We start from the raw sequence: 27,880 nt of genomic DNA, 5'->3' as shown, positions 1-27,880 counted from the left end.
AGTTTTTCAAGATAACAAGTTCAGCTCATCATTTCGCCCATTTCGATATTATTCTGAGGCTTGTTTTCTTTTAGCTCTGCGATTTGCATACCCGTCTTCACCGATGGCCGCCTCGATCTTTCTCCTTTACATGACGGCTTTTTCTTTGCTACAATATGCATCATCCTCGTCTTTATGTCATCGCGACTCTGCTTTATTTCTTTATAGTCTTAAATCTCAATGCCCTCTGTCGATCTCGCCAAATCCACCTCTTCAGGTATACGATTCTCGTCTTTCTTCTTCCTTTTTTTTAAAATAAAATTTCCAAATTGATTTCCAATTTGTATTTGCATACACGCTCGGGGGCCATCATATGTGATTTTCATCTCGGGAATTGATTTTTTAGCAGATTTGTTTCATTCGTTGACATTTTAACAGCTCTATTCCTGGGTGCTTTTATATATTTAACCTCTAAGGTTATTCTAAAATGGAAATTAATTCGTGGGATTCCGTTCCAGGAACCAGGTCCTGATTTGATTGAGTGAAATTAAATATTAGATGGGCATGCCTGGTTGCAAATAGCGGAGAACACTTCGTGGGCATTTTGATATTGTCACGGTTTTGATAGAAAGATGATAAATTGATAATAAATGATGAAGCGCATATTGGAATATTTGCCTCTTCTGTTTCCTTGGACTCTATTGGAATAGGCCTTCTAACTTGAAGTATAGAGTTGTCGCGTATTGGACTCACGAGGTTTCTATTTAGCAGTTTGCACTGTATGGAAGGAAAACCATTCATAAATTTGGACTTCAATAAATGGGTTTTATTTGTGATTCTAGCTAAACACGCACGCGCACACACGCGCACACACATATATATTTATAGTGGTCTGGGTTGTCAGATCATGTAGCACCAAACCTAAGCTTAGCAAGTTAGGCACTAGCCTGAGAGGTAATAGCTTGTAGTGTAAGATTTGCGGACCTGTTTGAACCCTTCGTGAATAATGAGTTGGACTTTTAACCAGACTTCTAGATTTCTAGGTAACTGCTCAATTCCTGTTAATTGTAATTGACTGAGAATTAGTCGATTAGACCCACTGCGAACAGTGTATTCTGTGCCTTCTCGAGAAATAAGCACGCCTGTACTTTGCAACTGTGCTTTTATAGGTGAGAATTCTGCTAAATTCTCTTTGTTGATTGGGGAAGAATCTGCATAATACCAAGTTTTTAAATAATTCAACTGGATATAACTGGATTTAGTCAAAGGGTTGTCGCTGATAAGAATCAGGTGTTATTAATACAAGAAGAAATATCTGCATGTGATTATCACTTGGAGAATGATCCTTTTCTAGTTATCATAATAATTTGCACTTGATGATGCGAAGGATAAAATTGACGAGGAAACCATATAAAACCCCCAAATTGTTATTCACATAATATCATTTTCTTGTATGTTGTGCCATGTCATGTATCATTCATCTTGACAAACATTATGTTCTTTGAATTATTTTCCCCAACATTTGGTACTCCACTTGATGAGAAACCTTTCTGGCCATGGACAAGAACTATGTGAAGTTCTTTAGGTGTTTCTTATCAAGTTCTCTAACAGAAGCTAAACCTAAACTTAGCCTTTTCTCCTATTGTCATACTTCTTTTAAGGAAAATGGTAATTTCTTGCGAAATCTTCATAATGACATTACTTCTTTTTTTTCCCAAAAAATAATAATTGATGTTTAGGTGATGTCAAATTCATTTATTTCTACTGTAATGTTAGGCCCAAATATTGTCTTCAATCAAGTTCCCACTTAGTTTGTTCAGCCTTTAGTTATATAGCCCATCAACACGGGCAAAATGTCATATAAAGTTAACAGAAATAATGTTTTAAATCCTTTCCTCATTCTAACATAAAACCTATAAATTGCCCTGTATCAATCAAGTCATTTATATTACAAATGCTCCAATGTGATCCTGCACATCAATGATTGACCAAGAACTACAAACAGGATTTTCCACAAGAAAGGAGAGCGATTGAGTTATTGTTTCCATGCTAACCTTCCACATAATGTTGCACATCGGCATTTTGTAGTCTCAGCTAAGCTACAAAATGTAATTGTATTCAGTTCATTGAATGCCGTTATTCTAAACAGAGAATTTATCTGAAAAGGATTTTGGATTTCGAAACAGAAATAGGAGAATGAGTGATAAATGAAAGTTTGGGCTTACAAGAGAGACTATTATAGTGGGAAGATTAATAAAATCAAGTAAATAAACCGGGCATTCTAATTCTCTAGTTTCTTTATCAATCAAATTTGAAAAGTTAAAAACTTCATGAAGGATCTGATCCCTAGATGGTTACAACTAAAATTTTGGACGGAGAATCAGGCAGAGAAGGAATGAAGTAGAAACGGCAAAAGAACTCCTAGGGAAGCAAAAGAGAAGAAACTCCTTTTCAACTGTCCTCCCAATGCCTGGCGAAAGGACCTAAATCTAAACCAAAGAAACCAATGGTCCAATTGTCTAAAAGAAACATATGCTTGTAAGGTAACCTCTTAATTTGGTTAAATTATGTTCACATTATTTATGCCATAAAGAATTAATTTCACAGGACTGTTCAGTTTACCCATTTTTGGACACCAGACTTCCATCGTTGCAGGTCCAGATGTTGCTCCTTCTGAGACCTGCATTAGACTTGTAATTGACAATACAAACACTTCTGTGTCAAATTAACAGCATACTTGAGGCGTTATCCCATTATTTTCTCTACTGTATATGGCTAAGCTGCTTCAGCTGGAACCTGGTACTGGGAAAGTTGGTGCAGGGGAATATTAGATACAAAATTTTTTTTTAGTAATATCGTCACCCAAAGAGAAAAGAGCAACCACTAGCTATCGAAAATTAGAGACCTTTTAAAGCACAAATTCTCTAAGAATTAGTCTGGGATTGTCCGAGGGAATCCTTAAATCAAAGTTATTTGCAAGATTTAACCACTGGCTAAAGAAGTGTGGTAAGAAAGAATTTGATTATTCAAATTCAAACTTATCACAGAACTATTAGTTGAATTCATCTTTGTATGATGCCTTATTTTATTCTAGGTCATATTCAGGTAGCTCATCATACTTCCTATGACAAAATTGGCCAACCAAGATCCCTGATCATCTAGAACTATATTTTTTTCATTTATACTTATCCCAAATTACCGATTTTGATTGGGTGTATTTAATGTTACTTAAATTTGTTCAGGTGGATGGAAGTTACGTAGAAGGAGTTTTGTCTAGAAAGCAGAGAATCGGATATATTTCTGTACTTTTCTATGCTTCTTGGTGCCCATTCTCGCAGAGTGTGCTTCCTAAACTTGAAACACTTAGTTCCATATTTCCCCAAGTGGAACATTTGGTAGTTGAGCAATCATCAACCTTACCAAGGTTTTGAAACTCTCCCTTCATCTGTTCTTAAGCTTCTGCGCTGCTATGATTTCATTTCTTTTGCTACATGCTAAGTCCGTGATTTGCAGATACTATGCAAATAGCAGTTTCCAGTCCACGCATCTTTTAGCAAATTCACTTCCCCCCCCCCCCCCACGCTTCATTTCTTTTGCTGCATGTTAAATTGATTCTATTCTGTGCTACTTTGTCTTTTTCCCCACTTTCCCTTAAACATTAGATTTGTAATTCGGCAGAGATTATGTCATACTTTATATAACCTTCATAAGTGTCGGTTATTTTTATATGCATGTTCATGTGTGTTTTTGTTGTGCAGCGTGTTTTCGAGATATGGAATCCATAGTGTGCCAGCTATATTATTGTTGAATCAGACATCAATAATTAGATATCATGGTTCAAAAGATCTGCTCTCCCTCGTACAATTTTATGAGAGAAACACAGGTATGCCCTATTCTTGCATGTAGGTTTCCGATGGATTCTCTGACCCTGCTTTTGGACTTTGATAACTAGGTAATTGGTAAATTTGGCATCCCGGATGAGAGAGTGCAATTTTGTTTTTTTTTTTGGAGATCATTATTTACGGAGACAAACTACTTCCTAAGAATATTAATATGCAGACGATATAAGAGACTTGGGTCACTGTTGGTATTATGTAAGCAAGGATCTTACTTGATGTGTCTGCCCATTCTTGTCAGGATTTGGGCCAATTCATTACTTTGCGGACGACCAACAGGACAGCTTGAGTAGTGACAAAAAATCAGCTATAAAGTCATTGGTGAGTTTGTCACCAAAAGAAATATGTAGCGGGGAACCCTACCTGATTTTCTCAGTCTTGTTTCTTTGTTTGAGGATACTTCTCTATGTATTGCCGGGGACTGTAGCGCATCTCAGGGCATTCTTGGTGTCTCATGTTCCTCATCTGAACTTGCAAGTATTTGGTGAGACGAGCCAAATGATGGGACGCATTCTCCAAGTGATCGATGTTAGGAGGATTGGGACGAAACTAAGACTGAGCAAGACGAGGAGCTTCCATCAACGGGCGAAGAGTGCCAGAGTTTGGGCTTCTTCTCTGGCTTCTGTTTCTCTGGGCGAGGCATCATCAGCAAGGACATCCTCTTGAGGTTTGAACTGACAATCTTGATACTAGCTAGTCATTTTGAGGGCAGGAAAGAGTTTGTTGATCACATAATATCCACATGCTGCAATCAAATCTTAAGAATACAGGGTTCTTTCTGTGTCTCCGATTTTAATAATTTTAGTAGTGCTAACAGCTGAATGCTGTCTGTGATGTGGGTTTCGAGAGGAAGCGAACAGGCATGTAAATTTGAGCACAGCTTTCTTGTTCTGTAAATTATTTTGTTTTCTTACGGAAATCATACAGGATCAGTCTCTGTCTCCTCCTCTATCTTTCTTCCTCTTACTCAATGCCACGATGTGACGGTTCTTAATGGTGTTTCCATATTTCTTGCAGACTCAACTGCTTAATTTCACTTCATTCGTGCAGTTCACTGTGTTTCAACTTCTTATTCGTATTAATATTTGTATGAGGCCATGGCGTGACAAATTAATAACAAACAAAAGTAAAATGCAAAATTCATATGAATGTCATTGTTGTTCCTTTGTTCGCAAGCCAAATGATTCCTGACCAGAATTTATCTGGATATGATGAGAGACGTTCTTACATGATCAGGTGGACAAGAGATGCTTGAACATCATTGGAACCATGATGTCTAACGCATTTTATCATGCTCTACATCCAATGCAAACTCATTCCCCAGGCGAATCTAAGGAAGAATCTCAAAAAAGTATCTTTAAATTTTAGAATTTCAAATTAGTTTTTTTTACTACTCCCTCCATTCTTTATTATAAGAGACGAATAACTGAATTACGTTGATAAAAAAAATAGTTAAAATTAGTTAAGAACAATCAATGTGTAAAAAGTATAATTTTTTTCCAAAAATACTCTCATTAATAAGGAGAGAGAGCATGAGAGAGAACAATGACAAATTATTAAAAGAAAGAGAAGTGGGAAGAAGAGAAAGTGTGAGTTAGAGACAATAAATATGGATAAAATAGGAAATCAACACAAAAAAGTAGAGATAACTTTTAAGTGTCTCTTATATATAGAAACATGTCATAAGTATCAAATATCTCTTATAATAAGGAACGGAGGGAGTATATTTTAATAATAATTGACACATTTAAAAAATAAATGACAATATATCTTTGGGTGAGCCCAAAAACGTGGTAACCGGGAACTCATAAAGATACCAATCCCTGGTACTGGACACCTGTCCATTAATCATTTATTATTTTTAATAAAATAAAATATATTTGATTTTCATTTCGGCTTAATTCTCATCTCCATCCTATCATTATCATTTCAGCCTTCAAGCAAACTCTAGCTAGAGAATATTTTCTTTTTCTCTTCTTTTTTTCTTCGTTGGTGATAAGTGAAATCTACTTGGTTATTGGATTTTCATCAAATTCTCGCGTTTCTTTTTGGAATAAGATTGTTACACTTTAAGTCGGGTTTGTCTAACTATTTGATCGGGAAAATAGATAATTTCCCTGGTCAAATGAAAATTAAGGCAAAAATAAAATAAAATAAATCCTAATCAAAAAATAAATCGAATCACTATTAATTTTTATGAAAAAATTAGGAAACAAGAAAAGTGACTAAATAGAAAATTAATCAACATTAATTTTCTAATTGTGAATTAAGAGCAAGTAGAGAATCTTCTAGTAATAAATAAGAAAGATTTCAGCGTCCAACAAAAAAGAAGAAGAAAGGTTGCACCCTAACTTTATAAATAAGTAGTGTTTTTCTCATTTACTCTTCACCTAAGCCCTATAGCTTTTCGATTATCTCTCATCCTCTCATTTTGCTGGTGCATGCTCTATTTAGATTCTCATAGTTTGCAATTCGAGTTTCAACCCAATGCAGATCTAGTATTTATTCTAACTCATCTATTTAGAGGGTATTTGGTAACCCTCAGAAGTACTTTTTCGTAAAATGAGACAAACTCCTCTATATATTTATTTCGTAAACCGTAAAAGTACTTTTAAAATTATAGTTTAATTTCTATCCAAACACCCCCTTAACCTCTTTTCAACATAAGGAATTTTTGTTTATTAAGTAGAAGTGTTTTTTTTTTTGGGCCTTGATTAAGTAGAAGTGTTGAAAGATAGTAAGGTAATGAAATTTTATGGGGATCAAATACATGTTTCAAGGCTAAAAGTAGTTATGGAAGTATTTATAAATTATTTATAATATATTTTTATCACCACGATTTTTAGATTAGAAATAATATTCAAACCAACATTTTTAGAAGAATTTTTTGTATTGATCTTATTCAAACAAACATAGTTGAATCAGGACAATATCAACCAGATAATTGTGACGGACAGATTAAATATAATACTGAAACAGCATTACTCGATGGCAGGGGCCAAAAAAAAAATACAGGGTTTAAACGTGATTAGAGTCAAAATCATCGATAAAAATCATTTATTCAGGGGAAAATCAGGAAGAACGCGTTGCGTAATAAGCTTTTCTATATCTTTTTAGTCAGTACTCAATGTTTATCATAAAATATTAACTTACAATTTATTTTGAGTAAGTAAATAAAATTATATCAGTATATCATTAAATAATAAAAATTTTATTTATTTATTTATAATTTATAATCAATGTTTGATGATGAGTTCTGAGTTCCTATTTATGTTTTGGATACACACGGTCCCATGGCTCGTGACCCCAAGAGCTCGAAGCCACGCTGTAATGGTGGCGCCTTCTTGAGTCACCACGTATAGCGCCTGAACCTAAAAAGCCTCCATCTTTTATCTGCAGTAACCCCTCTCCCTTCTGATCATCGCGCTCTCCCTCCCTCCCTAAATCCTTCGCCACATGGATCTCCACGACTGGGAATTCCTCTCTGATGATCCCTGCTTTGAGCTCAATCAGAGTCTCGACAAGAGAATTATCTCTCAAGACAAGCGAAATTCCGATTCCAAGAATTCCCTCGATTCCGATTACATTCTATGCCCTTCCCCAAATGCTCGGAAGATCACACAGCCTGATCGGGTCGATCCTGTTCCCATTCCTCGGGAATCCAAGATTGCCAACGCCATCGAGGTTCAGAAAGTGAAAGGAATCGGTAAGAACCCCGATGAAGTGAAAGCCGAGCAACACGCAGCTCCACTCTCACAGGTTTCCTTCGAAACGAAGGAAAATGAATTCGTCGACAATACAAAAAACCCAGTTAACAGGGAAGCTTCGAGATTTGAGACAGAAATGGCTGAAGGTTACAAGGAGGAAGACAAGAACAATGGATTTAACTTGTGGAAATGGAGCCTCACAGGGGTGGGAGCTATCTGTACTTTCGGTGTTACTGCTGCTACAATCTGTGCTCTGTTCCTTGGAACCCAACAAAAGAACAAACCCCATGCCAACCAAAAGAACGTCTTCAAGTTCTACACTGATGACAAGGTCAGCCAAGTTCTGTCATAATTTATCGTCTTAAACTTTTACCTATAATCCAGTATAGGATCGTGATCATAATTTACTTTCTTAAATTTTTACCTGTAATCCAGTATATATAGGATCGTGATCATGATTTACTGTTGGGTGTTGAACTGACAGTGGGTGTTAGTGGCAGAGGATTAAGCGAGTGGTGGAGCAGGCGACCAAATGGAACGAAGCAATTTCTGGTTCCGTGAGAGGTGGCCCTATTGCCAGAGCTCACATTACCTATGGGGCTTACCCCGATGGCCTCTTAAGCATTGATTAAGTGCCTTCATGAAATTTACTACTTCTAATAGTATGCTTTTCTTTCTCATGGGTTTTGCCGTTTTTGTTTGTATATTCCTGGGGGATGCTCTTGTTTGTCAGTTATCACTTGTCACTCCTGGTTACTGGTTTAGCTTTGTAAATTAAGTGCCTGATCACGAACTCTTGGCTATTTGATCTGGCATATCATCTATAAAGTTTGAATTTTCTGTTTGTTTAGAAGGTTCCCAAAGGATCCTCAGAGGTATCAGTTATCATAAAGAATTGATTTTTAATAACGACCTTGCGTGCTGGACAGGGCTAGAGTAAGCTAAGAGGAGTACTTCCTGGTTGTTTCTTGTGTGTTTTCCTCTCAGTTTGTGCTAGCTCCTATGGGCAAACAAGTTTCTTCTTCCTTCTGCTTACGTCTCTCTGGAAAAAGGGGCTTGATCTATTAACCTATAGGAATCTAATTTACAGAACAACTTCTTAACTAAAATAAGATATTTATGTTGATGACGTAAATATGTCGCCAAAACTGAAAATGACTGATTGAACAACAGAACTATCCGAAGGAGATGAGATTGAATGAGTGATGACCCACTTGAGAGAAATGATTCTCCTGTAGGCTTGAATGGGAAGGGATTCAATGTCTCACGCCATTGTTCATTGCCCAAGGGTCCAAATTTGAGAAAAGAAAATAAAGGAAGAGGCAAAAAAGAAAAATGATGGGACCGTGTTTATAATCATCGGAATTATGCTTTGAAATGCTTTGTGATTGGAAGGAACCGCCTCAGCTGTTTCAGCCAACGGGTTGATTTCCCGTGTGGGGTACGCACTCGAGAATAATTCCAACAACTACAGAACATGATATTGTTTGAATAGGAAAATTTGCCGAAGCCTTTATATATATTTATATATGTGTGTGTGTATAATTGAGAAAGCAATCGTTCCGTTGGCTTCGGATTTCGTGGATATGTTTTATTCCTTTTTTTAATTATTAAAAGTCAATTTATTCAAAAAGTAAAGAGCTATGTTATTCTGTGTTTTAATTTAATTTAATCAATTAACGTCGAGTTAATGGATTTCAAAGGAGTACGTCAGGGGATGAACTTTGACTCATTCTAGAACGTAGTAACGGCTTCTTAATCACACAGAGAAGTTAATTAATTTGGTTGATGCCTGTGTGAGAGGTGACTTTAATCATTTTTAATCTTTATAACCTTCTGGAAGCTGTCGCATCCAATGGCTATAAATATTTTTCTCTTGCTGAGATGGAATTTCATAAGCACGCAGGCAAAAGGAAAAAATTTTAGATTTTTGAGCCCTTAGTTCAGACAAATGATATGACTATACGTGGTACCTCGTAAATACTGGATTAAGGAATCAGCTTTGACTTCATTGTCAAACGAATAAAGTGAAAAGAAAACGGCAATAACTAAAATGAAAAATGAAAATATGGGGCCTATGAATTTGAAAGTAAGCTCCTGTTTTACGAGGTATGAGGGCAGCTATTTTGGTGAGCTTAGCCCATGACATGCGTCCAGGCCTTTTGGGCCTTCGCCATGAACCAGCCCACAAGAAACCTACACTGTTGGGTTGACCTTTTTACCCTCAGAAAAAGGAGAGGATGATTCTGTGGGATATAATATAAATGCGGCTGCTTTAGAATTATTGAGCGCTTTTATGGTTGCATTTGCAATAAAGTAAAATAAAGAGCGAGAGAGGCCGCACATGCTTTCCTTCTTTTTTTCCGAAAAGGAGATGGGTGAGTAATAGATGCGCCACGGTTTCCGGCTGACAAGAAGAAGTAGGAGGAGGGGGAAAAAATTGCAAATGAGTTGTGTTCGCCGTTAAATAGTTCATGATTATGCTTGTGCTTGATTTTTTTTTTTTTAAAAAAACGAAAATGGCTAAATTATAAAACAAACTATTCATTTGTTACATTTATATTATATACAAGCGATTCATAGATCAGTCGATTATTTTGGTGACAGGACAAATAGGAGTGTATGATACACTCTAGTTATGTGCATGTTACTCCTTAACCAAGCAGCTAAACCTTTTGGTGGGATACATTTTAATATTAAAAAATACTAATTAATGTTAAAATTAACACCAATTGAGTTATTTGCATAAATGTAGAAGTTCAAAGAATTCAATGTTAGATTGTTAGGTTCAAGCGTTACACAGAGAGGTCCCATTATTTAGGAGACGCGTGTTCATTTAGCATCATTTTTTCATAATTTCTATGCAGCAAAAAATTGGAATATTTAAAATTACTCCTTTCATTTTTTTTTTTATAAACAATATTAAAACTCATCATGTAATCAAAATATCAGTTAAAATTAGTTAATGATAATAAATATATAAAAATTAGAAGTTCTTTCTTTAAAATGCTTTTATTTATTTATTAGGGGAGTATAAAAGAAAGAATAAAAAATATTATAATAAAGAAAATTATGAAAAAAAGAAAATATATAATAGAAGAATGATAGTTTGGAAAATAAAATAATAAATATATTAAGTATTAATAAGTAATTAATCTATATTCAAAAATAAAATGATAATTATTGTTTATAAAATGGGACGGAACAAGTATACACGGGAGACATTATTTTATAACCAAAGTATCAAGCAATGATTAATTATTAAAATTTTAAATTTTTGAGATGTTTTATTGAGGCGCGTACTTCGCTTTAAGGTCAACAAGACGCATGTTATGGGAAGGAGGTCACTTTCCATTCTGTGCAAAAACGATGGTTCCCCCTCCTTTCAATATATTATTACGTTCCTAACAAACCCTGAATAATTCTTAATTTGGTTCTAGCCGCCCATTCAATGAAAACAAAGTACTAGTAAACTTTCAATAATTTTGTCGCATAAATTGTGTAAATAATGATTCTGTGAAAACATCGTTCAATTTTCTTGATTATTTTAATTATTAGCAGATTATGAGACGTTGAAGAGGGTTTTCACCAACTTACTTGACTTGAATCCCTTCATGTAAACGTACACCCAGTCCCCTTCTCAGTAACCCGGCCAGCTTTACCTTCTTTACAAGAATTCACAAAAACTAAAAGTTCTGAAAAACAATATTTGCATAGTTAGTAGCAGCATTTTCGCTCTCCAAGTCTGAGCGCCAAACCAAAATAAGCGACGAACAGATAATAAACAGAGAAGAAGCAAAAGGATGAAGAACGGAAGAGTGAAGTCAAACAAATCACAATGATATTACAAACACATAGAATGAGAGAGCACACTATTAGGAATAAATGTGTACATATGAATATGAATGGAAAACGCAACCAAATTTTAAAGACCCATTGTCCCCGTTCACTCAAACACACGCCCGCCGAATCATCAAAAACCCTCCCGTTCTAAGAAAGAAGAAAATAGAATTCATATACAAAGATCAAGATCCAAATTACATTACGCTCATAATTAACAGCGAATCAAAATGCTCCGCTCAGAAGAGAAGCCCGAACGCGAGAGCAACCAGAGAAGCAACGGCGGTCGGCACGAAGAGGGCGGTGGCGTCCGACGTGGGACTGGGGGCCGGAGCATCGGCGGCCGACACAGCGGAAACCGCCGCCAAGAAGGCGACTGCGAAGAAGAAAAGCCTCATCCTCATTGCCTCCATTTTCTGTGGTGAAGACTTTTTGCGGGAAAGTTTTCGGGATTCTTGGGGAAGCAAAGCAGGCACAGAACACGAAAAATGGCAGGGTGAGAGTGAGAACACAAGCGTGGGCGAGGCCGATTCTTTATAGGAGGTTAGAGGGAGAGAAGGCAGGGTTTTACGGGCAGGGAGTGGGGTTTTGTTTTTGAGGCGTTGAAGGCTGCCCGTGTAATGCAGGGGGCGGGCAGCCCCACCTGCCCGTTCGTTGGACAGAGTGTCTTTAATGGACTTCTTGGTGCCATCCAGCTGTCGCCAACGGTATCCCGGCCCCACTTCTTCCTCTTATTTTTACTTATTATTATTTTAATCGAGTTGTCTTTAATTGAGCTGGGGTTTGAGATTTTTGTAGCATCGGCAATCATGTTGCTGTATGCCTCGCTGATTCTTTCATCATTTCGACAAAGGGTCGTGATTCGATTCCCATGTGCTTCGTGATTATTAACTTTAAACTTACATTTTCCAGATTATGTTGTGTTTTTTAATCTCTAATAGTAATATTGTGATAAATTTTAATTGGTTGAAATCATGGGATTGCATATTTGGGGGCACATGTGAGGGGATGTTGGGAAGGTGGGAAAGCGGTGGAGCAATCTGGGCCTCTAATTGGAGGGTCAGGCCAGGAACCTCGGGTTGAAGTATAAGGACAAAGAAGATCACGAGCATGAATTTACATCCATCTGTGAACGAATCGGTATTATCCAGAGTTATCAGGTAGGGCAGTGCCCTGTTCGTGAACCTCATTAGTCCCTCCTCGTTAATTTCCCCACCATTTTCACTTTTATATATGCTTCTGAGATTACAAGTAGGATCAAACTCGTGGCTTTTTACTTGTAAAGTATTCATGCCGCTCGGCTATAAGGGAATTATAATCCTATTCTCAAGCAGATCATTGCTTTGCTGGTTGAAGGACGAGTAAAATGGACGGGTGGATGGGAACTTGGCATTTAATTTGGAATGGTGGTTTAGGGATCAGTATCAGATCGTTGAGAAAGGGGGACAAAGTTAGCGTTAATTGTGTCACTTACTTCATCATTAACAGTTTTTTTAAACTTGACAACTTTAGTTCCTTTTCAAACGTTAACTGCGCCCTGTCTGTCTTTTCCCACTACTCCTTCCTCATCTTCTGCTCCCAAAAGCAACCGTGTTCTTCCCTTGTTCCCACAACGGCTATCGTAAAATCCAACTCGACACCCTTTTTTCCAGCGCCGTTACAATTCACGCCCATCTCTTCATTGCTCAACTTGTCGTCAAATATTAATTTAACTCGAGCTTGTTTAGAACAGTGTAAATACGTGGCAAGAATTTTGTCTGGACTTAACAAGTACCTGTATTAAGTAATTTTAAATGAGCTCTGGGTGTCCCAAAGTGCAGCTATTATTCATTTCGATGATTTTTGCCCCGAGAAAATTGAGCTGTGTAAGATACTGTACAGTAATGTGAAAACTTATTGGAGGATAACAATAATGAGTGTATTTGTAACGTATTGGAGACTGAGAGTTAAAAATCTAAGTTGGTCCAAGGAATGGAGAGGGACAGGGAGACGGAGAGGGAGGAGGGGAACATGGTCCCCCAAGTTACTTCCAAAATGAAGAATAGTCCAACTGAGATAGCTGGCCACATACGTATGTGGGTGGCCTTTGGGTTTATTGGGGTTTCTGTTGCCTGGTGATATTTCTCTGCCCTTTGAATTTGTAACGTGTGCTCAGGATCAGCGTCAAATCACTACAGTACATAAGGACTATGGCCAGAATAATGTTATGGCTAGATTGTCTAGTTTTCAAACCAGACGACTTTGAAGCTTGAGAATAGATTTCAAGTGGTAAAATGAGTAGTTTGGCATCATTACTAACATGTATGGCAATCTGTCTTTGAATTCTTTAGGCATTTGTACTCTGCTTATTTTCGTCCCACTTTTCTGTGATTCGTGGGACGATTCGTGGGGTTTTATTTGTCAATATTATTGAGCTACCACGTCTCAGTTATTCAACAACAACCATTTTAAATAAATTAATGAGTCTATCACCAATCATCTTTTTTTTTTTTTGATACATCGGAAAGGATCACCACCAATCATCAAACTCCCTCTAATTTAATATTTTTCTCCTTGGTTCGCTGTATCTCCCTGCTCGATTCCAATACTCGTAATTATGACTATCCTCTCCCGTCCAGATAAGTCAAATGACCTTCCTGTGATCAAAATTACTCAATCTGTCCTTTTTTTTTCATAAGAAACAATATCTTTCATAATAATACTTTCAAATATTAAAAACAAATATTTTTATTCATCATCTCATATCTATGATTTATAAAATAAGGGTAATAAGAGTATAATAAAAAATATATATCTTTTATGTTTAGTGTATTTAACGAACTTTTAATAGTTGTTATTTATGATAATGGCCCCCTTCCCCCCCGCCCCCTTTTTCTGTTTCTGGGTGCAGGTGTCTTTTCCGTGGCGAGGCTAAAAGTTTTGAAGACGTGAGGAGGAAGGAGGATGGTAGGGGTGTGGGCTGTGGGCACTGGAAAACAGCAATGCCCGCGCGTTGATGACCAAGAAGTCTCTTCAATTTATATTTTTGGCCTGGTTACCCCTTTTTTTATATTACACGTTCTGCTTGATTTTTAATACCATATCTGATGTTTAATATAAAAATAATTTGATTTTTAATTTGATTTAAATATCATATCTCAATTCATTTTGTTTTTTATATTTACTCTTGTTTTTTTTTTAAAAATAGTCTTTATAGTAGTTATATACATATTAAATATTGATTGACAAAAATATTTTAGGAAAAAAAATACCTATTTATTACAAATGACTAATTTTTTTAATTTATTTAAATTAGTCAAATAGCTCTTATATTAAGAATCAAATGTAGTATCTAATAATAAGTGATTTATTCTTGACAAGGTGTTAAATATGTTTAATCTTTTTTTTTTAAATTGTTTTGACTGCGTTCACACTTAGCTTGATGTAAACTTTTAAACGCGTTCATTTTTTTGTTGGGGGGGGGGGAGGGTATAATTTTAAAAAAATGGAGTATAGTTTTAAAACAGTCTCAGATAAATTTTATTAGACTTTTAAGAGATGTTCATGTTACTCAGTCGCCTCTGTGTCGGTGAGAAGAGAAGAAAATGATGAGCCACCATCCGCTTTCTTTTGTTTCCCTTCGTTTTCTCTTTCTTGTTATTATTATTATTATGATATGGGACCATATTTCGGCCTAACGACACCTTTACTACCAATGGAATTTCTAATTTTATTTAATTTTTATATCTCACTGTCAAATTGATTCAGCGAATGTAGCAACCAATTATTGACACCCCTTCATGGCATCCCATTGGTAGGCTTGGCAGTTGCAACATCTCATGCCATCAAAATCACATGACCAAATTCTGTCTACCTAATCCTTCCTTGTCAGGTCAAAAAAAAAAAAAATCTCCGTTGGAGTTCCAGTTACTTTGAGAAATTTACTTAAGCAAGACCAGAAAATATAATAATACCTGGCAATTCGGGTGTGTTACCGGTAAAACTTTATTAATCATTTTAATTAACTTATATTTACCTATTTTTATAGCATACAATTGATGCATTAAATTGCTTTTTTTGACCAGCAGTTGATGTATTAAAGTATTAACTCATAAATACACACACGTAAATACTTCTTCTTTTTTGTTAAAACATAGGTATTCTCTTATTTGCGACAATCCTATTCGAGACACTATTGGGCACTAAATGTGGACACCTCTCCCAATGGGGATTTGAATCTTGGTTCACCATGATATGGGAGACTAATCCTTCTGCTAAACCCAACCCCGTTGGTCACGCACGTAAATACTGTATATACGTACTGGTTCCTCAACCTCCATGCCTTCTTTTGTGTAGTTTCCAGACGGTTTTTTTGCCAGAAATTGTTTTTGGAAAAAAAAAAGAGAGAGAGGACCCGCTGGCTGCCAGCCACAATCACTCAGGTTTCTGGATCGAGTCGATCACAATCCAATTCCTCCATAAACACGAGCAGGTTTTCGATTTTCATCAACAGTAAATGGTCCATGGGCCCCCAAACCCTATGTGTTTCAAAGTTATACTTGGATTCTTAGCCCAGAAAGATATTCTCCGCATATCCCGTATAGAATGGGCTTAAAAGGAGCCCATATTCAATTGAAGCAGGGCAAGGCAGCCCAAGAACTTCCTCATCGTGTTCATGGCGAAAAAACACAAATCCACGATGCGTCTGCTTTATTTTATTTTATTTTTTTTCCTGGGGTCAATTATTGAGAAAAGCGTGCGGAGGCGGGGTGCGTGCGAAAGTCCGAGGGGAAACGATCGGGCCGCTCATTTTTGGATCCGACGGATATAATTGACTCCAGTTTATTTCATCGCTGGGGAGGACGGGATAAATGGAGAGAGAGGGAAGCCAAGATGAAGGATGAATAACCCTGCAGCACACTTTGAGAAACGCAGACTTTGAAGGAAAACGAAGAGAGAGAGCGAGGGAAGGAGGGAGAGGGAGGCCGCCTGCACAGTCAGCAACAGCCCCTTCTGAATGCCCTTGCGGAGGTGGGAGTGTGACGCAAAGCCGAGTTGAAGAAGGAGAGGCCTTGAAAACGAAGAAAGATTGAAAATTTAACCAGAGAGAGAAGATCTGTGGTTTCTTCTTTCTTCGCGTGGAGGGGCTTGTGAATGTTCTGTTTGTAGAGGGAAATCAGACTTTTGTTCTACCTGGTCATCTGACCTGAAGTTGTGCCATTCGAAGGTTTGTTCTTCGTCTTCTTCTTCTGTCATCCCCGGTTGTTTGGGGAATGGATTTCCGTTTTCATCTTCTCGTTTTTCTTCTGACCTGCGGTTTTTTCCCTTTTGTCAGGCTTGTTTGTAAGGACTTCCTTCTGATTACAGGTCTCAGGCGTAGATCTTGAGGTTGGATGCAATCTCTGTGGACTCTTGTATTTTTTTATGTTTTTTAGTTTCTACAATGCTCTGAAGAGTATTGTGGAGAACCGGACTCGTTGTGAGGCTGATGTTGTTGACAATCCACCGCATCCAGAAGTTGGATTTCTATTTTCCTTTGTTATTTCACTTCTGAGTTGTTAGACTTGGGGATGAAGACCCAATCTGATTTGCTATGCTGATTTGTTCCCAACGCTCTCATAGTCTTCCGGGCTTCTGAGTTCATTGTGAAAATTTCCTGAACGACTGAACTTATCCTCTTTGTGTTGCGATTCTGATGGCAGATATGGAGACCGAAGAGAGGAGTCAGAGAGGATGTAAAATAGCGGAACCTGATTTTTTCTTGCAGTGGGGAAACAGAAAACGGCTGAGATGCGTGAGGGTGAAAGACCCTCGGATTTCGTCGCGACTCAACGGTGGAATACGTAGGAAACTTACATCGACGGTAGATCGTTCTGGGGTTACTGCTTCCGACAAAGAAAGCTCTCATCTTCATCCTAATCGACTCACAAGGTCAGAAACGACGGGATCTTCCCATTTTCTCTGTTTGTGGCTGGTAAACCCTGGGTGAGGATGAGAAAGAATCGAATGAGAAATTCTCCCTTCATCTCTGATGATGATATCCCAGAATCTGAGGTTTTTAAAGTTTAAAATTTTACGCACTAAGCTTATGGATGAAACTTCATTAAGAATAAATGAGCGTGGAAGTAACAATTTCTGGGAGGATGTCGGAAAATTGGGTGAGAGTGAGATATTGAATACATTTTTGTCCTGATCTGAAGGTAACGAATGTTTTGGTGCAGGAGTTCCGATGGGGCAACGCTTAGGTCGGCGGGTGGAGAGAATAGGAAATCGGCTTCGCCGGAGAAGGAGGACAGGTACTACACGACGAGAGGATCGGCGGTGGCGGACGAGATCGGGAAAGTTACAGGGGATGGGAACAACGGAGAGGAGAGAGCCCATGTGTGGCCTAAATTGTACATCTCACTGTCCAGCAAAGAGAAAGAAGAAGATTTTCTGGCCATGAAGGGGTGCAAGCTGCCTCAGAGGCCCAAGAAGAGGGCCAAGATCATTCAACGAAGCTTGCTGGTGAGTATTGCCTTCAAAATAAAGAATACTTTTTTTTCCAAATGGAAGAAAAGGGTAAACTAGGGAAGGAAGAAAGTTTTTTCATTTTTGGTGAAATTCAATGAATGCGGATGTAATTTAATTGTGGGTTTGGTGGGGGTATGTTGCAGTTGGTAAGTCCAGGAGCGTGGTTGACGGACATGTGCCAAGAGAGATATGAAGTTAGGGAGAAGAAAAGCAACAAGAAGGTATGCATATGTGGATTTGGAATGGTTTTGTTTTGTCTCTTTGAGAGCGCAGATTCTGACGGAGATTTGGTGTGTTTGATGCAGAGGCCCAGAGGATTGAAGGCTATGGGGAGCATGGAAAGCGATTCCGATTAAGAGGAGGAAGAGGAAGAGGAAGAAGGAAAAGAAAGGAAAACGGAAATATTTTGGGGATGTGGTTGAACAGGTTGAAGATCATGTTATGTTTAAGTGGAGGGAAGGTATCTCCACTCTGTCTCTCTCCCTCCCTCTCTCTCTCTCTCTCTCTCTCTCTCTTTTGGGTTGTAAGGAGTAACATCCAATTGTTAATCAAAGGAATTGCTTTACCCTCTTCTATCATTCCTTCTTCTGGCTTGGCTGCTTGGGCTTTTCTCTCTCCCCACTTTCTCTGTTGATCTTTTTTTTTTTTTTTATAATTTCTGTCCACAATTTACTGTGGCCCCATTTGAAATAATTGAACTCATCTTGTTTTTTGGTCAGCGGGTTGTTGGCATGATTTTCTTTTTCTTAACAGACTTTGAGATGAAGGGATTAACAGGGAAAATTTTCATGGATCTGTATCATACAAATTAGTAATTTACGGTATAGTAAATTTTTTTCAAAGGTGTAATTATTTTTATAATGTATATTTTTGGAAGATTGAGAATCTCGTCAAAATTTACTGCATTTATTGTTAAAATAATTTTTGTTTTTTTTTTTATGGAAAAAAGGCTACTGATGTTGTGATGTGATTAGAATTTATATTCTAGAAATGGTGATTGGTGAATGTTTAAGACGACGTTGGTGAAAGGGAAAATGCGATGAAGCAAACCACGAACGCGGAGAGAGGGCAGTCTCTCAAAAACCTTGCCCCACATCGGCAGAATGCAGACACCGCGGTTTTGTACCTTTACAAATCAAACTATTACCTTTTTGGATCCTTGCTTGGACATCCAAATCTGCTATTAAATTAAAATAATAACGCAGGACATGCCCACAGTAATAACCACTTGGGGGTTAAGAAAAACAGAGACCATCTCAGCCCTTGAAGCATAAAACTGGCCTTAACTTTTCACTTCTTTAGCAAAACCAAGAAACGATCTCAGCTTCGCTCGTGTCAACGCCATGATCATAAGAAGATATGGATCTCATTCCACTCCTTTCTTTACTGACGTTGGGTTTTTTTTCTTCCTTCATTGTTTTCGGGAAATTTTGTTGATACTTCTCTTCGACCATGTGGTAAGAAGGGAATAAAATATGAAAGATACAGTTTCACTCTCAGAGTGACGCATGCTGATGAAGAGGTCATCATCATGCATCCATATTTGTGGAACATAAGCGGCAGGCTGGAATATGCCAGATATGCCTTTCTCATCAAATGGCTACTTCTACATTGTTTCATAGAGCTCTATCTCCTTTTATTTGAAGCCCAGGAGGATTGTACCTCCTGGCACTATCCCCAACACTCTTGGTGACACGTGAGGCCTCTTTTACCGAGGGGGGAAAAAAGATGTTCAAATCTCTTGTTGGTTTGGCTAGAGTTGGGTTGGGTATGGAGGGGACGTGGTGATTCTGGTGCTACAAGTGAAAGACGGCAACAAAGAAAGGTAGCCTTTTATTCTCATGATTGCTACTGTTTTAGGTGAGCACATCTAAATTTCAACGCCCAACTTGTTCCCGTTTCTTTCTACTTTATTTCTTTTAAAATAAATTTTCTTTCGAAAAAATCTGGTTACAAACGAACAAAGTTGTACTTTTGCCACGAATTGCTGGCTCTAACTAAATGCTGCCAGAACAGACATAGCTAAAAATGTTAGCTTTGGAACTGATCTATGGTAACATGAGGTAGTATTGGGAGAGAGCCAATAATCATATTGGCTCTTCCAGTTTGGAGGCAAACTGCAATTTTGTATCAGTACGCTCAATAAAGATTCCATTTCAGCTATGAACCAATCAGTCGGGACAAGCAACCAGGAGATTTCACAATTTGATGGTACCAACCAGTTCTGGTTAGGTTTGCAGTTAGCTTTTCTACAAACAAGGTTTGGTTTGAGACTTGAAGCCGTATCCAGGACAACAGTGACAGGTTTGTCTTAGGTCATAATAACAGTGTAGGAATAGGTTACATCCACACTAGGCTGGTGCTCCCTCAAGAGTCCAGAATCAGTGCACAACGGTGGGTGGGGCGGGCCGGGGCTAATTCTAGTCTATTGATGATCACAAACATACTTACTCCAACATTAATTTGGTGAGTATTTAAATAGAAACCAAATGATAATTTTAGAAATACTTTTACATATATAAAAAAATTTATCTCAATTTACGAAAAAATATTTTTTAAAAATACTTCACATGCCATCCAAACAGCCCTTTAGTGTAAAACTCGGGCGATATTGTTTCCACAAAATAGTTGGGCTTCTTAAAATGGATTACTCACACACCAACTCAGCGAGAAGAGAACACCTGTAGAAAGATTGCGCATATAAAGACAAACGGTGCCTGTCTTTTAGAGACTATTCACTGTTTCTTTCCGAATTTTTTATGTTTTCTTTTTCCCTTGAATATTTCGACACACTGCAATGGAAAAGTGAACAAAACTAGCCAGTTATATTGTCCTTTTATCCCTGGAATATAAATGTACATGCATGATGTAACCCTTCAAAGGTGCCCTGCTTGTCGATGAGTACTGTGTTCTGCAGAATTTCAGCCCAGAGAGACGATCAGAGAAAATAACTTCTCATTCCGTCCATCTTTCAATTGTCTCTTTACCTGCTTTTCTTCCCAAGCAAAATTATAATTTTAGACTGAACGGGCCCCAAGGAATGGCTCCATTAGCAACAACATATTCAAAACTATGCAACTCAGATTCATAGCAATCCAAAATATAAGGGCCAAGGTGGTCAAGAAAGCAGCAGACAACCAAAATCTAGTCAAGTTCCAAAAGCACGGAGCACAAGATAGGACGAAGAATTTCTGTACAGAAACATGATTAACTAGCATCTGACTGAAAAGAAAAAACGACACTGATAGGTGAAGAATGAACATCAATGAAATTAACATATCTTCCAAATGGGCTCACCTGTACCTTTTATCGATGGAGGAATGGATTAATCAACTTGACTCTTGGCAGCTTGAAGCATCTCAACAATAAGAGTTTTTACATCCCTAAAAGAATAACCAAAACAAGGGGGGAAAAAATCTTTCAGTAAATCAACGCCCACCAGAATGCTACAGTATATGTAAAGGGGATACTGTAACCCAATATCAAGTTGAAGGTCGTAGATAAGATATTCAGTGAAGAGTCGTTTGCATGCCACCTAATAATCCCGTCCCAGAAAAAAAAAAACAAAAAAAAAACAGGGGAGGAGAAGGGGAAAAAGTGAGAGGACGTTTTAATACTAGGGTTTCCGTTAGTAATATTTTCCAACAAGCCATCAATCCATATATACACACCAAAAATACAGGTATTGATGTAGCATTTTTCAGGAGAAGATGGAAGTTTCTATTGGATGATGATATATCTTACTTTCTGTCTTCTGCACGCCGAGGAAAAGGAACTCGGAGCTTAAAGTTATCACCCTGATAACCAGCCTGCAATATGATATATGACTTATAGTAAGAAGCTAGTGAATTTCACGCTTGAAGGAAAAAACTGCCTCACAGGACCAGAAATATTTCTTAATCTTTCATTTGCTGAGTTTATAAAGTTAGGCGTAACAGTTTTAAGAATCAGAAGTAGCATTCAAGGAATGGAAATAAAGAGAAAATCATATTGGGGAACACAGTAAAAAAGCCACTAGATTACCTTCACGTAGAAACCAAGGCTATCCAAATCTGTCATGAATGCAAAGTCCACCTGCAGATGACCAAAATACTTTGCATGAAGGCTAAAAGCTAAAACCCCCTCCCTGGCACAAAAGGAGGATTTTCTTTAAATATCCATATTGAATTTCCATAACTACAATATAATTGAATCAAGTCCCATAAGAAGATATCGTTTTATTCTCATTAGCCTCTATAGGACCTTAATGCCCCAACACTGATAGCATCTGTCACATGTAAACATATCAATCACCATCAGAGCTATGATTTTCTCTTTCCCTGTACATTTGCCACTTGACTGAATAAAATATTCTGAACATCAGCTCAACTAAAGAATTTTACATAATTTGGGAGACTACAAAACCCATCTCTATCACTAGTATAATAGGGCCAACACCATACAGTTTACAAGATGCCATACCGGAACTGATGTCCAGTGCTGTACGATCACTTTTGTATCTTCAGCATGGTCTTTATTCATATGAGACTGTCAAGTAACAACAGTATTTCAACAAGGATGAAACAAGGCTGCTTTATGAAGATGCTGCAGACATGTATCATGAGATGATCAGTTAGAATTAACTACCGCCACTGGCTTGGAAAACTGAGCTATGGGATCAACTTTTGCAGCTTTATACTCAGCTTCATTAAACTCTGAAAAGTGAAACGAATTCGGAATAACATCATAAATTAGTATAATGTACCTGAAATAACATGTCAACTCCAAATGTCAAACGAAATAAAAGAAAAGGCACATTCCTCACAATAACCAGATAAGTCTCTTTTCCTCTCCCGTTTTCACGCAAAGCCACCAAATTAAGAGAGAGCATTCTCAAGCTCCTAAATATAGGTATCACCATCCACACGATGGCAATCCGCATAATTCACAAAGACACTTGTTGATGATAAATTTAAACAGCACATACCCAACATTAAACATATATCACTCTATCATTTAAAGAAAACACAGCCCAAAGCAGCCTCACATGACGACATCAATAGAAAGGCAAACCAACAAGAAAAGAGATGCGTGGCTAACGAACCTCCAGATCCTAATAAAGCTGTTGCAACCCCAGACACAAAACGTATCACTTTAGGTTCAATGCGCAGAAAGTAGAAGTCCCCAAAGTCAACCTTCAATATGCAGATTTTATTTAATTGTGATACTGGACATACATAAGTAAATAGGAGAAGAAGTATATGAAACATGAAAGGATAGAGTTACCCAAAATGCATTGGGATGTCTTGCCAAATATGCAGCTCGAACGGCTGCTTTCTCCTTTTCAGGAACCTGATTAGATATCAAGAAACGTATTAGCGATAGTTCCATATAACTATGATACAATAATATTGCAATCATATAGCCTAAGTTCACATAGATGAGGGTAATAGAAAGAAAGAAAGGGGAGGGGGGACCATCGGCATACAAGATGTGACTGGAAAATGAGCAAAAATATCACAACTTACAGCAAAAGCATCGCCATGTAAAGTTATTGCTAAATCAGTCCTATCTACAGGATCTCTCGCCACAAGCAATGAACATTTGGGATTCGCAATTAAGTCCTGCAAAACGTAGAAAGAAATACTCATATCAATGTAAGTAAGCCCTTTGAATGGTTGATTTTGTTTATATGATTTCTAAAACTCACAAAGAGGACTCAAAAAAAAATTTTTTTTGATGAATTATGAGTTCTGCAGAGAGTTGAATTTGGTGAAACCCATGATAGATTAACACAAGCACATATACAATTAATCATTATTTCTTTATCTGGATTTGCAATTAAGTCCTGTGAAATGTAGAAAGAAATACTCATATCAATGGAAGTAATCCTTTTCAATGGCTGGTTTTGTTTCTACTCTCCAAAACTCATAAAGAGGACTCAAAAAAAAAAAAAAAAAATCTGACGAACTGTAAGTCTTGCAAAGATCAGAATTTTGGTCAAACCTAATACAATTAATCATTATGACTTTATCTGGAGCCTTGCAGCAGCTAAGCCGTTTGCTTAGCGTTAAATTTCACTCCTCTGGTAAGTCAATGCATTTCACAATCCTACACAAATTGTATTCTAAACTATTTCATCAGCATTATTTTCCAGCAAAAACAAAACAATGTGGAGGAAAAATAGAGAAAAGAAAAGAAAACCTTTGCATGAACTGCTAGGTTGCTCACTGCTAGTATAGGAGATCCATCTGCACCACATGCATAGTCAACCATAGACCCTGATGGATAACCCTCATGCTTCTGCACAAAAAAGGTCAAACGAAAACCAGATTAGAAGATGATATTGAAGTTTTCTGCCAATAAAAACTAATCAATTATTATACTAAAGTTATGAACATCAGAAGTTGCCAGATTTGATTGCATTTGTATTAAAAGATCATTTTAGAAAATTTTCTCGAAGTGCTCCTCTCACTGCATTAGTTTGTTAACAAACTCTATTTTACATCCCAAAAATATATATTTTACTTCATCTGTAAATAAAATAGTTATCCGCTAACAAGATAAAACACGGGGCAATTGAAGACCAAAGAAGATAGTTTTATGAGGGTTTTATCCTCTTCAAGACACCGCACTGTCTGATTAAATTTAAAGGCAGATTTGATAGTTATTCAATTTACAAAAAACGAAAAAAAAAAAAAAAAAAACACCACCACCATCAACGTCAACACCGTTCGAGTTCATGACAGTTAGATGGAAAGCTCAGAAACCTGAGAAAATGTAGAAAGCATCCCCCGTACACTTCGATCAAGCATAGTACGAATTTCTTCAACTGGTGGAAGTCGAGCAGCTTTCTCCTGTAATAAACAGAAAACAACCTGCCTAAATATGCTTCCTCAATTGATCATAATGCCATCTGCACAAAGATGCCGCTCACAATGGATTCTAACTACTTTGACGATCACATGTAGAAATAAGCATGTAGCAGATGCAATATAATACCTGATGAGCTTGAATCAATTGGAAAACCTTGTCTTTGTCGATGTTAACATCTCCTGGCGACACAGTCTAATTAAGAAATCAATATCAGCATAACACTGTATCGGCTATGGCCATCACACCATAATAGCTTCATATGAACAAAACCATTTTGGTGTTGCATGAAAGCAATTATTAATAGATTCAGAATTACGCAAAAAAAAAAAAAAAAGGCGATGAACAAGCAAACTGGCGGAGAACATCTGACACTGCACAATCTATTAATCTTCCACTCATATTCTATCAATAAGCTTCACGGGAGCCAAGTAAATTGAATTCTAAGCCAAACTGCAGAGCTTGCTACTTAGAGGCTAATAAATTTCGCGGAAAGAGAGAGAGATTAGACAAGAAGCAGGTACCGGAGATGTGGATTGCGATGACGCGGCCATGGAAAAAGAGCGAGGTGGGCGAGAGGAGAACGTCAACGAATTTGGTAAGGAAGAGTAGCGTGAGATTGAAGAGAGAGGGAGTAGAAGGACATTATGGCCATTTAAGCGAGAAAACGGGGAGGTCCTTAATGGCGTCACCAACGTCTTCATCTCTCGCGTGTCGCACTTCAACCACCACCAGCCTCGCACCAGTCCCTCCCTTCTTCCAAAAATTTTTAATCCTGTGCCAAAGGAAGTGCCGCTGAGTACTAAGGGGCACCGCTTTTTTTTTTTTAATACAAACGGCAAGCTAAGCTTGAGGGGTTAAAAAGTAGATAGCTCAACAAAAGAGGGGGCCCTTGGCCTGTTGCCACGGTCTTCCAAAACTTGGTTCCAGCAGGACACGGGGGTCGTCATGAATTCCTGATAATCGTGCTCCATATTATGAGCTGAGCGAGCAAGGATGTCTGCACACTTTATACATTCCCTGTAGCAATGGATAATTTCCAGATCCCAAGTAGAGTAAATCAGCGACCTTATCTCTTGTATTTCATCTCTCAGTGGGTGATTTATCCCACAATCAGTTAGCAGCAGATGGCATGCTTCGGTTGAGTCTGTATACAATTTCACTTTGATCATATTCAGCTTTTTGCAAAACTCTAAACCCGCTCTAATGGCCTGTAGTTCTGCCACCGTTGATGATGCAGTTCCAGTTCTTCGTTGAAATCCTCCCAACCAGTTCCCCTGTTCATCTCTTACAACTCCACCACATGATGAGTTTCCTTGGAAATTTCGAGACCCATCTACATCCACGCGTACATATTCAGTTGGCGGGGGTGTCCATACTGCATCTGCCCTATCTGGTATTTGCAATACGGCATGTCGTAGCACTCCTTCCTCCACTTTTTCCATGAGATGATGGATACATTTTTGGATCAACGCCCTTGGAGTTTCACCTACTCCTTCAAAAATTCGTCTGCACCGGTTTTTCCACAACAGCCAGCAAACTGTCCCAAAGATGCGAGTCCACGGCCATCTTTGATATTTTGATTTTGCTGGTCCATTCTTTGAGTTCCACTCCAGCCACACCTGTAAATTTCCAGAAAAGAAAGCAGGAAAATAAGCAGGGTTAATTAAAGCACACCACACTCTTTTTGCAGTTTCACACTCTCTCAACACATGTAGAACTGTTTCCTCTTGCTCACACTCAAAAGGACAGTCCGGACTTGTATGGGTCATAAATTTTGCTCTAAGAGTGTTTGTTGGGATTCTCTCTTGGTAAGCTTGCCATAAAAAGAATTTTGCTCTCTCTGGTATGTCCCAGTGCCAAAAACATTTCCAGACAGGATCAGTGTTTTGATTTTCTTGCTGAACAAACATCTTATACGCTGATCTGACACTAAAGTTCCCATCTGGGGTATTTCTCCAGCAGTAAGCATCATTTCCATTTCTAGCAGGTGGTTGCATAGCCGCAATTTTACTGACCACCCAGTCTGGTAAGAAGCAATGCCACTTACTTCGATCCCATCTACCGCTGCTTGTTACAAATTGTGCCACCATTGCCTCAGAATCTAGAAGATGCAGGTTTCTATCCACATAGAATATCAACGGATGCTCCATAGGTGTCCACCTATCAGACCAGACTTTGGTTGTTTCACCATTCTTTATCTTTCTTCCTATTCCTTTGCAGAAATCATCCCAAACCCGAGTAATAGCACTCCAAGTTGAAGATTGAACCTGTTTTTTCATTACCCTGGGGCTCCTTGACTCGCCACATTTGTATTTGCTCTTTAAACATTTTACCCAAAGAGCATTCGGTTTTGTGAGTAGTCCCCAACACAACTTCATAATAAAGGCTACATTCTGGGTGTGCAAGTCTTTTATTCTGAGGCCCCCTTCTGTTTTCTCCTTCTTGATCTGTTTCCAGGCTATTAGGTGTAATTTATGGCTGTCCTGCACTTGATTCCAGAAAAAGGTTCTGCTAAGCTTCTCAATTTCCCGAAGAACACCTAAGGGGAGAAGCATTGTCTGCATTTGGTAGTAAGGTAGAGCTGTTAGCACTGATTTAATCAGGACCGTCTTCCCTGCCATGCTAAGAAATTTGCCTTTCCATCCAGCCAGTTTCCTGTTCACCTTTTGAATTATAGGAGCAAAAGTTGCTTTAACCGCTCGCTTGTGCAATAGAGGGACTCCGAGGTATTTGCCAAGATCCGCTGTTAGACCAATTCCCAAAGCCTGGCTAAAACCGTACGCCCTATTGAAGTGGATGTTTCGTGAGGTGAACATCTTTGATTTTTGGAGGCTAATCCTGTGACCCGAAACCTTACAGAAAGCCTCCATGACGCTCTTTACCTCTTTCATCTGGTCCGTGGATCCCTCACAAAATAGAAGTAGATCGTCAGCAAAGAATAAATGAGATATGTTCGGCCCTTGTCTGCTGACTTTCATCGGTCTCCATCTCCCTTGACCCACTTCTTGATGTATGAGGTGTCCTAGTCTCTCCATACACAAGACGAAAAGGTATGGGCTTAGAGGATCTCCTTGTCTCACCCCTCTAGATGGCTCAAACTTTTCTGTGGTA

The 27,880-nt window shown here is 38.1% G+C and overlaps 5 protein-coding genes across 12 annotated transcripts; 3 read left to right on the top strand and 2 right to left on the bottom strand.

Annotated features, from left to right (window-relative positions):
• The first annotated feature begins 75 nt into the window (after positions 1 to 75).
• On the top strand, positions 76 to 4,807 carry LOC114719870 (5'-adenylylsulfate reductase-like 5). Its single transcript, XM_028905435.1, has 4 exons — positions 76 to 256; positions 3,222 to 3,403; positions 3,738 to 3,862; positions 4,117 to 4,807. Exons 1-4 carry the CDS (start codon positions 104 to 106, stop codon positions 4,539 to 4,541), a joined length of 885 nt encoding a protein of 294 aa, XP_028761268.1. The 5' UTR covers positions 76 to 103; the 3' UTR covers positions 4,542 to 4,807.
• LOC114719875 (uncharacterized) lies at positions 2,424 to 18,632 on the top strand. 2 transcript variants are annotated; one of them, XM_028905441.1, is made up of 7 exons: positions 2,424 to 2,436; positions 16,469 to 16,628; positions 16,737 to 16,789; positions 17,104 to 17,332; positions 17,623 to 17,908; positions 18,058 to 18,135; positions 18,220 to 18,632. In XM_028905441.1, the coding sequence occupies exons 4-7, from the start codon at positions 17,106 to 17,108 to the stop codon at positions 18,268 to 18,270; spliced, it is 642 nt and encodes a 213-aa protein (XP_028761274.1). In that variant the 5' UTR covers positions 2,424 to 2,436; positions 16,469 to 16,628; positions 16,737 to 16,789; positions 17,104 to 17,105; the 3' UTR covers positions 18,271 to 18,632. The 2 variants fall into 2 exon arrangements, with proteins under 2 accessions (XP_028761274.1, XP_028761273.1); XM_028905440.1 differs by lacking the exon at positions 2,424 to 2,436 and having other exon boundaries at positions 16,279 to 16,628.
• On the top strand, positions 7,186 to 8,491 carry LOC114719873 (uncharacterized). 2 transcript variants are annotated; one of them, XM_028905439.1, is made up of 2 exons: positions 7,186 to 7,913; positions 8,067 to 8,183. In XM_028905439.1, the coding sequence occupies exons 1-2, from the start codon at positions 7,332 to 7,334 to the stop codon at positions 8,088 to 8,090; spliced, it is 606 nt and encodes a 201-aa protein (XP_028761272.1). In that variant the 5' UTR covers positions 7,186 to 7,331; the 3' UTR covers positions 8,091 to 8,183. The 2 variants fall into 2 exon arrangements, with proteins under 2 accessions (XP_028761272.1, XP_028761271.1); XM_028905438.1 differs by having other exon boundaries at positions 7,187 to 7,913; positions 8,083 to 8,491.
• Positions 11,387 to 11,871, bottom strand: LOC114719877 (arabinogalactan protein 21). The gene has a single exon (XM_028905445.1). The coding sequence runs from the start codon at positions 11,833 to 11,835 to the stop codon at positions 11,662 to 11,664; it is 174 nt and encodes a 57-aa protein (XP_028761278.1). The 5' UTR covers positions 11,836 to 11,871; the 3' UTR covers positions 11,387 to 11,661.
• Positions 18,633 to 20,580: 1,948 nt separating the features above from the next.
• Positions 20,581 to 25,567, bottom strand: LOC114719849 (uncharacterized). 6 transcript variants are annotated; one of them, XM_028905405.1, is made up of 13 exons: positions 25,291 to 25,567; positions 24,896 to 24,961; positions 24,664 to 24,750; positions 24,098 to 24,196; positions 23,422 to 23,517; positions 23,180 to 23,245; positions 22,998 to 23,088; positions 22,541 to 22,608; positions 22,376 to 22,441; positions 21,938 to 21,988; positions 21,659 to 21,723; positions 21,218 to 21,297; positions 20,581 to 20,901 (listed from the first exon to the last, which is right to left on the bottom strand). In XM_028905405.1, exons 1-12 carry the CDS (start codon positions 25,468 to 25,470, stop codon positions 21,240 to 21,242), a joined length of 993 nt encoding a protein of 330 aa, XP_028761238.1. In that variant the 5' UTR covers positions 25,471 to 25,567; the 3' UTR covers positions 20,581 to 20,901; positions 21,218 to 21,239. The 6 variants fall into 6 exon arrangements, with proteins under 6 accessions (XP_028761238.1, XP_028761240.1, XP_028761236.1 ...); XM_028905407.1 differs by having other exon boundaries at positions 20,581 to 20,825; XM_028905403.1 differs by having other exon boundaries at positions 20,586 to 20,909; positions 21,212 to 21,297.
• Between the last annotated feature and the right edge of the window lie 2,313 nt (positions 25,568 to 27,880).

This window comes from Neltuma alba, unplaced genomic scaffold (genome assembly GCF_004799145.2).
Source record: "Neltuma alba isolate B1F8T4 unplaced genomic scaffold, ASM479914v2 tig00011956_pilon, whole genome shotgun sequence".
NCBI lineage: Eukaryota > Viridiplantae > Streptophyta > Magnoliopsida > Fabales > Fabaceae > Neltuma > Neltuma alba.
Note: the sequence above shows the minus strand (reverse complement) of the source record. Positions and strands in the feature narration are given on the sequence as shown.